Below are 10,238 nucleotides of genomic sequence, written 5' to 3' on the forward strand. Positions count from 1 at the left end.
CTCTACTGCAAAAAAAAAAAATAATAATAATAACCTAATTTTTCAAAAAAAAAAAGCCTTTGAGACTGATATTATCTTGGCCAGTAACATTTTAATTTATTTTTCAACATCAAGATTTTACAGATAATACATATTTTTAGACTTTTAGTACTAGACAAAAATACCTAGTTCCAAAATTTGAAAATTCCAAATATCAGTGTTTGAAAAAAGGTATTAAGAAAAAAAAAAGTACATGAAGAAAGCTTACTTGAAGAAAAAAGAAAGTATTAATTTTAAGAAATTAATTAAAGAAAAAAGGTACATGAAGAACTGTGGTTGCAAAAAAGAGCCATGTAAGAAATTATTGGCTGTGTCAGTCTCTTGGTACTTATGTTAACAAGTATTGGTTTATGCTTTGTCTTGAGAACTATTAGGTTATTTGGAAGCAATATCATTTCTCATTTTTCTTGGTTGAATTATAATCCCATTATACATGTGGTATTTCTGCTCAAATTTGACATTGGATATACACTGGAAGAATTTAATAAAAATGATTTCCTCTATGTTCTAGTTACTGAATGATGGTTAAACATGTTCTATGAATTCAACATTCAACCAACATGCGAAGTTTTCTAGCATATATCACTTTTTCCTCAAGAAAACCATAGGCCATCATTAAATGTTTTAAATCTTTGCTATTACAAATTTGGAAAAGGCTCAGTTCAGTTCAGCCACTCAGTCCTGTCCGACTCTTTGTGACCCCATAGACTGTAGCACTCCTGGCTTCCCTGTCCATCACCAACTCAAACTCATATCCATATGAGTAGGCTCATATGAGCCTACTCAAACTCATATCCATCGCACTGATAATGCCATCCAACCATCCCATCCTCTGTTGTCTCCTTCTCCTCCTGCCTTCAATCTTTCCCAGCATCAGGGTCTTTTCCAATGAGTCTGTTCTTTGCATCAGGCAGCCAAAGTATTGGAGTTTCAACTTCAGCATCAGTCCTTCTAATGAATATTCAGGACTGATTTCCTTTAGGATGGACTGGTTGGATCTCCTTGCAGTCCAAAGGACTCTCAAGAATCTTCTCCAACACCACAGTTCAAAAGCATCAATTCTTTGGTGCTCAACTTTCTTTATAGTCCAACTCTCAAAAATTTTTTAAAAATGTTGTCTAATGATGCATGCTGACATTATTAAAGGGTGAAATGATCTGACGTCTATGATTTTCTTCAATAAAATATGGGCGTGTTGAGAAAATATGATAGATAGGCCTCTAGTTCCTAGTTGATGGACTGAGTGATAAATAAGTGGAGATTTATTATTTCATTCTCTCTACTTTTATAGACAGGCTTCCCTGGAGGCTTAGTGATAAAGAATCCATCTGTAATGTAGGAGAAACGGGTTTGATCCCTGGGCCAGGAAGATCCCCTGGAGAAGGAAATGGCAACCTACTCCAGTATTCTTGTCTCAGAAATCCCATGGACAGAGGATCCTGACAGGCTACAATCCATGGAGTTGCAAAAGAGTCAGACAAGACAGCGACAAAGCAAAAACAATAACAAAACAACTTTTATTGACATTTAAATTTTTTGTGATTAAAAAGTCACAGCACCAGCAGTAATCATGAGACCATTTTTACTGCTTCCTCTAAATGGTAAAAAATTTATCACCATGTTTGGGGACAAGCTTTTTCTCCAAGGAAATATTAAATATGTTTTTTAGATTTTCTTCTATTTCTTTCTCATTCAGTGTCTTAAACTCTACCAAATCTGTATTGTCCTTATAATTGAATCTCCTGTAGGTGAGGGTAAAACCCACTAAGCAATGAACACCTTCTGGGGTCTGCAAGGAGCAAAATGACTTGCTTGTAAACACAGATGCCGGAGATTCTTGAAGGTATGTGTTCACAGACTCAAAGTCTTTAATTGTTCGAGGTTCAAGAGTAAACGAGTAGATTTTCCGATGCTCATTCTTTTCCAAGAGGTCGGAATCCTGAAATTCTTGGTTTGGGATGTATTGCTCTCTTCTGATTTGGTCCAGGTACCAGGTTCCTCTGTCTTCGGTCAAGCGGAAGATGCAAGGTGTCTGGGGCTGGTGCTTCCCAGAGATTAGCTCTAGAGGCTGCCACATCTGATAAGACCGTCCAAATCCAGCATCGGCTATGTAGTCCCGGCCGTCGATGGTCACCTTCAGCAGGAGGTGAATCATGGCATTGCTGTATTTGTCAGTGAACGTGTTGAAAACATACCCTCCCAATATGGTGGTCTCAAAACCCATCGTGGTCAGAGCCCAGTACAGGAGGTGGTTGACTTGGAGACACCACCCACCCCGGTTCCTCCTCACAATTTGATCAAAAATGGCCTCTAAGTCCAATTCCATGGCGTCCCCACAGTGGATGTTAAGGTTCTCAAAGGGAATGGCTCGGATCTGGTGCTGAAGAATGTCGGTTAATGTTTCCAAGTCCAATTTGTCCCTCGAGTTCTTATAACCAATTCTTTCAAAATATGCTTCGATGTTCATGATTCCTTAAGGCAAGGAAAACAAAAGCAAATATATTACTTTTGTACTTGGATTTCTTTGATTAGCTTGATTATAGCAAATGTATTTTAAATATGTAAATACAATGGTTACAAATATCTATAATTATAAGCCTTTTGTGTGTGCTTTTGCTGTTTTAATGCCTTTTGCATGTACAAGTTCACAAATGGTGAAGAAAAGTATTACTTCTTCCACGTTTTGAGTATGAGAAGTTGGAAGTCCAGATGAAGTGATGAGTAAAATGATAGAGAGCTTACATGTGGTTTTCTTGATGATGAGTAAGGAGAGGTACAAATTGGCATCAATTAAAATAGAGTTTACAAACAAATTTCTAATGTAAACAGGAGAATGATATAATAAGGTACTTGACCCACTCTGTTTCCTCTTTAGCTGAACTTTACAGATATTTTCCTACTCAATGAGTCAGTTTGTTCACAAACTGATTTATTCACTTATTCAATAAATAGCTTGCTGAAATTTTATTATGTATACATTACTGCCCTAGTGGTTGCTTGTCTTAAAAAAATCTTATATTTTATGGGGGCTGGTATGACACAGATAATGAAATGAATGAATTAAAAAACACATGCAATTTCTTAGATTGTGATCAGTGCCCTGGAGAAAATAAAGCAAAGAAGGAAGATAAGACACGCAGAAAGAGCTTCAGTTTCCAGTAAGGCGGGCAGAGAAAGCTTCACTATAATTTTAAGGATGGGAGAGAAGGAGCCACGTCCATATGTGTGGGAGGATCACTCAGGAAGGACCAGAGAATTTTTAAGAAGTCTTAAGCCAGAACCTGCCTAGAGCGTATGAAGAACATTCAAGGAAGCCAGGAGGAGGGGAGCAGAGGGACAGAGAGGAAGCGTGGAACACGATGTGGCCCGGCCTTCGGGCTCTTCCTCTGAGATGAGGAGTCAGTGTGAGAAGGGCAAGGGGAAGCCTGCAGTTTGGGCAAAGGGCACCATCGTCCGGTTGATGCATATGGGCAGGGACCCGCACACACGGAGCTGAAAGAAGAGACACGTGGCCCAGCCAGGAGCACCTCAAAGTGCCTTTGCTCCAGAACCAGTGCTTTGCCAACGGATGGCGTGTGGCCCGAGTCAGCACTCTAAGATTCTGCCTCGGGGCTTCCACTGAAACCTAAGCAGGTGCTTTTCTTGTGGGGCCAGAAGCTGATAGGATATTTGCCCAAAGCTAGTCTTGCTGGAGAATGGCACCTACTAAGAATTTAACGAGTTGAGGAATGAAAAGCAGGAGAAAGAAAGATGAGAAAAGACATCAATCAAGTCTTAAGATATATCTTGTTTTTTATGGTGAGTCAAAAAAAAATTCTTATTTTGTAAAATCCCATGTCAAAAAGGTTTCTGTCCATTAATCACTGATTGTAACAGTGGTGTATTACCTTTGGTAAGATGACATGGCCTGAGGTGAGAGGCTTAAAAGGGCCTGCCCTAGGTTAATGGTGATAAGCTATGCATTTCTATTGTCTTTTCTTTCAGATTCGCCTATTCTCTTTTTTAATCTGTTATTTTTCCCATTTTGCTAGTGTTTCAACTTTATTTTTGGTATCTGTAAACTGATCTCCTAATCTCTTAAGCTTATTTCATTTCTTCTCAGCTTTACATCCATCAGTATCCTTTCTCAACATCTGTAGAAGCCAAAAACTCTACATCAGACACGGAGAGAACTGGTACTGAACCAGACCACCACAGACCCTCTTCCGCTTCTATATCCAATCAGTATTGGGTAAGTTAGGAGGGCAGGTGATGTAGAACCAAAGAAACATGATTTGGACCTGCCTAACCATTTCATTTCTGGGTGGGTTAATTCCCCTCGTTTTATTTGGAAATCAATGTATACTTTTTTAAGTTATATTTTGATTTAAAAATTTTTTTCCCTTTGTTCCTTCTTTTTTTAAAGGTATGATGCTAACTTAGAATTTAGTAACCTCAAGTCCATTGAGAAGAACCCAGTATTGGAACCTGAATGCAAGCACCATGTTATGACCAAATTATACCTGTATATTCCACAACTAAATATAAGGATGGTGTACTACTGAAGTTATGAAAGAAGGTGAAATATGGAGACACTAGAAAGTAGCTGTCAGGATAAAACTGGGTGACAACACTGCAACATTTATACATTGACTTGTAACTTAGATGTGCGCTGATACATTGATTCATTTCACTTGATCATAAATACAAGAAAAGAATAAAAGGAGGCAGAAAGAACACACTTAGGGAGTCAGCTGAGATGTCTCAGAAAAGCAAACCTTTCTATGGAAGTTCGATGTAGATGGATTCTCAGTTTTAATTCAAAAGACTAGGAATGTTTCTTCTTCCTGGTTCACAGTCTAGAAATAATAGAAAAATAGTTTTAAATATATCATATTCTTCCTTGAAAACAAGAGCAGTAGTTCGGTTGGGACATGACTAGGAAGAATGTTTTAAAATCACAAAACAGAAGGAAAGAGAGTCAAATGGCCATCTGCATTGCACAGGGGATAGAGCTGGGCGTACAGTCACAGGCAACGGTAGCAGCATGGGTTGCTCTGAGCCCACTTCCTGGGGTTTAAGTCACAGGAGGACCCGAGCGCAATGGGCCAGGCAATCAACAAGGATGGGTGAACCCTGTGCCAGGCCCCCGATCGATACTACAAGTTTTACCAAACACATCAAAGACCAGCGTGTAAGGTAGCACCTTCCTTTAGCTATAAAGTATAATTGATGGCTTCCCAGGGGTGCGGTGGTGAAGATTCTGCCTGCCAGCGCAGGGCACTCAGAAGACCCAGGCTCGATGCCTGGATCAGGAAGATCCCCTGGAGGAGGAAATGGCAACCCACTCCAGTATTCTTGCCTGGAGAATCCCGTGGACAGAGGAGCCTGGCGGGATACAGTCTGCTCAGTTCAGCCACTCAGGGGTGTCCGACTCTGCGACCCCTCGGACTGCAGCAGCCAGGCCTCCCTGTCCATCACCAACCCCCGGAGTTTACTCTCCCCGTCGCCTGTGGAGATGTAAGTCAAAATGAAGAACTGAGGAAGACTGAGGCAGAATTGACTCCTTTTATTATAGGACGGAGTAGAAAACTTGCAAGCATTGTGGCTGAAGTACTTTTAAAACATGTTTTAAAGGTGACTGAAGTGAAAGGCGTTAGACCTGTTGGCCTCCGCCTCGGGTGTGGAGGGTAAAGAACGGCCTGCTCGGAGCGCCCTGCCCGGGCTCGGGGCACTGCGGAGGACTCGGGACCGAGGCTGGCGTGGGGGGACGCGGTGTGTCGGCCACCCGGGTCCCCTCGGGTCCCCCTGACCGGCCTGGCTTCAGGACCGGCGCGCGGACTCCGGCAGACCTCCTGGGGGCTCCTGGAGCGGCTCGGCCCGCCCGTGCGAGAGTCAGCCATGTTGGGGGCTCCGTGTCCCGTCAGGGCCGCCCCGCCTGGGGACTTACTGGCCCGCTGTTCTGGACACGTCGCCGCCTTGCCTTGAATCGAGAAAAGACTCTGGCGTTGTGAGTCCCACCTGGGCCGGCACTGGGGCTTGCCCAGGCGCCCTTCCCTCGTGAGGCGCTTGCTCACGGGCCGGACTCAGTGTCCGAACCTGGGGAACCAGACAAGTCACGTCAGCGGTCACCGGGGAGAGCGCTGTGGGAGAAAGCTAAGGTGAACAGGATGAGGCGACTTCTAGAGGGCCCTGAAAGTCAGGCCAGAGAGACTTCTTCTGTCACCGAACGAATGCCTGTTGTTTTGCCGAATGGACAAAGTCCAACAGTCCAACCTGGCTGCCGTGATGTGTCCCTCAGTGACGCGGTTCTTCAGTTACCAATCACCTCTCTGATGTAGCCCCGGAGAGTGGGTTGAGATGAAGACCTCCTAGTTCAGCTCCCAGTCTGGGGGTGTCTACATCCTTCATGTCCAGCGGTGGTTTCAATTTTTTAAATTTTATTTTACTTTATCTTATATGTTATTTTTGAGCTACAGAAGTCCTGATCGTTTCCCCAAACAAAATTGTAAGCCAAAGTCTAAAATAGAATAATTGAAAACAGGTTGGTCCAGAGGCAGTCCGGCCCTGAGATGCTGCCCTTGCGGCTCAGGGGTGCAAGCCGCCGGGGTGGTCATGGACGGAGATGGCGTCTTCCATCCCAACTGCCCGCTCTTCAGGCGCGAACGCCTGGAAGAGGCTGAGACGGAGCGAGTGGATTTTCTTTCTGTGTGTGTTTCACATCCTGTCTGTTTCCTTTTCTCTGTCTCAGTGATGGCATCCCATTGGATTGACACTAAGACTCACTCCCGACCCCAGGGCAGAGAGGCGTTGGCCTGACTCTGGGATGGAAGGGAACTGCGAGGCCAGCCCTGCTCAGAGGCCAGCCCTGCTCAGAGGCTGTCGGACACCCCGCCTTAACGCACCGAAGGCCGGCGGCTCCGCCAGGCTCCGAGCTGGAGCCACAGAGTCAGGCAGGTACTGTGGGGACCGCCGAGCAGGCGCCCAGAGCCGGTCTGGATGGCAGAAGCCGAACAAAGCCAGACTCCGGGACAGAAGTACGAGGGAGTTGATGATTTAAAAAAACAACCCTCCTTTTGAGGGAAGGAATGGAGGAGGAACTAAAGTGAGGTCCTAGGGGCAGGGAGTGATGCAACGAAGTCACACTCTGGGCCACAAGCAGGGTCAGTATCTCCCACCAGCCTTTCTGCCCTGACTGAAAGTGTGAGTCACTCAGTCGTGTCCGACTCTTTGGACACCATGGACTGTAGCCTGCCAGGCTCCTCTGTCCATGAGATTCTCCAGGCAAGAATACTTGGAGTGGGTTGCCATGCCCTTCTCCAGGGGAGCTTCTGGACCCAGGGATCGAATCCCTGTCTCCTGAATTGCAGGCAGATTCTTAACCGTCTGAGCCACCAGGGAAGCCCGTCATGACTCAACAGATTATTAAAAATTGGTGTGACCATCCCACGACCTGACTAAACCATTCAAAGTGAACAGTTCAGTCCTTTGGCACCTTCACAACTTGGCGCAGACACCCTTCTGTTTAGTTCCGAACTCTCCTTCCCCCCATGAGACGCCAGACTCGTGAGCAGTGACTCCCCAGCCCCTCCCGCCTCTGCACCCACCAGGCTCCTTCCTGTCTGAGTGCTTCCCGCTTCAGCCGCTGTGAACACTGCTGCAGACAGAATTTGTGCCCAAGTGCTTTTTCCTGTATCTGATTTCAATTCACTGGGTATATGCTTAGAGTAGAGCTGCTCGGCTGAAGAATAGGATCTAGAGATGCTTCTCAGCGGCTTTTCTTTCCCTGGGCTCTGAATTTCTCTTCCTCTCCTTCCCATCCCTTCCCTTTGGTGTTCAGTCACTCAGTCACGTCCGACTCTACGACCCTGTGGACTGTACCCCACCACACTTCTCTGCCATGGGATTCTCCAGGCAATAATACTGGAGTGGGTTGCCTTCTTCAGGGGATCTTCCTGACCCAGGAATCGAAACTGTGGCTCCTGCATCGCAGGCAGATTCTTTGCCATGAGCCACCAGGTGAGCCCTCCTTTCCCTTTTCTTACCTGTTTTTTTTGGTGTCGAAGCCTACTGCAAGGACCTGTGAACCGGCCCAGTCCTAGGGGGCAAGTGGCCAGCCCAGTGATCTTCTGGATGAAAAAAAAGAGAGGTTGCCTGGCAAGCCAAGCCCACAGACCCTCTTCACGATGCTGAGGGCACAGAAGGCCGGCAGAGCCTCCCGTCCAAGGAAAACAGCCAAAGGTCAGACTCTGTCAGCAGAAAGGTCTGAATGTTTGTTTCGCCTTTTATTCCCTTTCGAGGAGAAATAGAGAGTCAGATTTGTGGGTGTAATCTGCCTGTTTTTACAAGCGGCTCTGAACTATTGAAACCTGTAAAGGCCAAACAAAATAAGTCTCTGGGTGGGATGGAACTATATATATAGTTGGCAGGTAACAACTTCCTTCTGGTTGCAAGAGGGTGGGGTCAGCTATTGTGTGGTTGAGAACTAAACAGTGACTCAAGGGAAGGGGAAGTTCAGTGATCAGAGAGCAAGCGGGAGTGTGGTTTTTGTGGGTGCAGGGCAGGGCAGGGGAGCAAAGTCCAGGGCAGGGAGCTCCCAGGGCCCCCGGCTTCCGGGCCGTCCACCTCCACAGGCTCCTCTCTCCTGCGGACCTCAGCTCATCAGTGCCCAGGGAATGCTGTTGTCAGCCTGCCTGACAGTGAGAGAGTTGTTCCTGGCATGTGTGCCCCTGGAGACCCTTGGGGCCCTCCTTCTATCCAGAGAAAACCTCCCCACGAATTCTCTTACACATGCAGACAACGCAACCCAGCCTCCCTGGATGTCTTGGGACCAGTAGAGAATTTCTGATCCCTTAATGCCGGAGGAGCAGGGGTGGTCCTGAACTTGCTGTCTGCAGGACTGACTGAGCTCTTGGGGACACGCCCAGTTAGGTTCAGAGAAGGTGGACATCACTGTTGCAGTTATCCGAGAGGAGAACCCTGTCCTCTGAAACACGTGTTGTACACATTAGCTATCTTTCATACATTCCTTTACTCCTCACAACAGACTTTCTAAGTAAGCTCTCTTATTAGCTCCAGCGTTCTGAGGGATGAACTGACGTTTAGAGATGCTTCTCTGTCCTGCCGAATCCTCACAGCTGGGGTGTCGGGTGGCGATGACGCTAACCCTGCCAGGTGCAGTGGGGGTCTGTGACCCCTCCGCTATCCTGCACGGCAATCACAGCCTAAGCACGTGTCAGGCAAACGTCCTGAACTGTCCTGGGACCTGAAATTCAGGCTTGTGTAGTCTCCAGTCTCCTGGACTCACATTTGAAGTAGGATCAAAGCCCAGTTTCCAAGCATAAACAGGTCACTCACCGAGCTCTCTGGGGCCCACGACCAGGAACCAGGGCGACGGCCACCCTCCCACTTCCTGGCCCAGCCCGGGAAGAGCCCTCCCTCCAGTCTGCAAAGTGCTCCGCCCCCGAGTCCAGTCACCGGCACCCCGGAGCTCTGGGAAATGTAGTCGTGGGGACTTGGGTTGACCCTTGCCCCTCCCGTTCCAATGTACCCTGGTGAGCCAAGGCCCCGGGGTTAAAAGGGGAGGGACCTTGTAGGGCACACAGTTCTTACTCTTGGAGAGCCTGAATATGGATGTCCTGTGTGTGCTGTGGGAGGTTAGGGTTTTGAGAGGCTCCAGGAAGAGCAGATTCATTAGCCCAGAGAAGCAGGAGGACATGGATGTTTTAAATCACTCCTCCTGGTTTTGACAGCATTTCCTCATCAATTTCCAGGAAGCCTCTAACTTTCTATTCCTCATCCCCAAGAGGCACTGTGTAATGTGGTCTAAATTTGCCCACAAAGAAGTTATGAGTGACGTATGTAATATGCTTTTGTTTCTGTTTTTCTAATTTATGTTAACAATATTAGCCTATCACTCTTGCTCTCTCTAATGCATTTCTCTCTATGTTGTTGTTGCTTAGTTGATAAGTTATATCTGACTCTTTTGAGACCCCGTGGACTTGTAACCTGCCAGGCTCCTCCAGCCGTGGGATTTCCGAGGCAAGACTACTGGAGTGGGTTGCCATTTCCTTCTCCGGGGGATCTTCTCGATCCAGGGATCGAACCTGCATCTCCTCCATTGGCTGGCGGATTCTTTAGCACTGAGCCCCCCAGGAAGCTTCATTTCCCTCTGCGCTTTATTTCTGTGACTATCTTCATGACACACGTGTTGCTTCTGC

The 10,238-nt window shown here is 46.6% G+C and overlaps 1 protein-coding gene across 2 annotated transcripts; it reads right to left on the reverse strand.

The window, feature by feature from the left end:
* Positions 1 to 1,537: 1,537 nt before the first annotated feature.
* LOC122432509 (arylamine N-acetyltransferase 1) lies at positions 1,538 to 9,438 on the reverse strand. 2 transcript variants are annotated; one of them, XM_043454488.1, is made up of 4 exons: positions 9,376 to 9,438; positions 8,064 to 8,147; positions 4,797 to 4,877; positions 1,538 to 2,511 (listed from the first exon to the last, which is right to left on the reverse strand). In XM_043454488.1, exon 4 carries the CDS (start codon positions 2,504 to 2,506, stop codon positions 1,634 to 1,636), a length of 873 nt encoding a protein of 290 aa, XP_043310423.1. In that variant the 5' UTR covers positions 2,507 to 2,511; positions 4,797 to 4,877; positions 8,064 to 8,147; positions 9,376 to 9,438; the 3' UTR covers positions 1,538 to 1,633. The 2 variants fall into 2 exon arrangements, with proteins under 2 accessions (XP_043310423.1, XP_043310422.1); XM_043454487.1 differs by having other exon boundaries at positions 8,064 to 8,310; positions 9,376 to 9,437.
* Positions 9,439 to 10,238: the final 800 nt, after the last annotated feature.

The sequence above is a fragment of the Cervus canadensis genome, chromosome 31, assembly GCF_019320065.1.
Source record: "Cervus canadensis isolate Bull #8, Minnesota chromosome 31, ASM1932006v1, whole genome shotgun sequence".
NCBI lineage: Eukaryota > Metazoa > Chordata > Mammalia > Artiodactyla > Cervidae > Cervus > Cervus canadensis.

Bases quoted from the DNA above. Each gene is read 5' to 3' on its own strand.
- LOC122432509 (XM_043454488.1), bottom strand. From the start codon at position 2,506: ATGAACATCGAAGCATATTTTGAAAGAATTGGTTATAAGAACTCGAGG.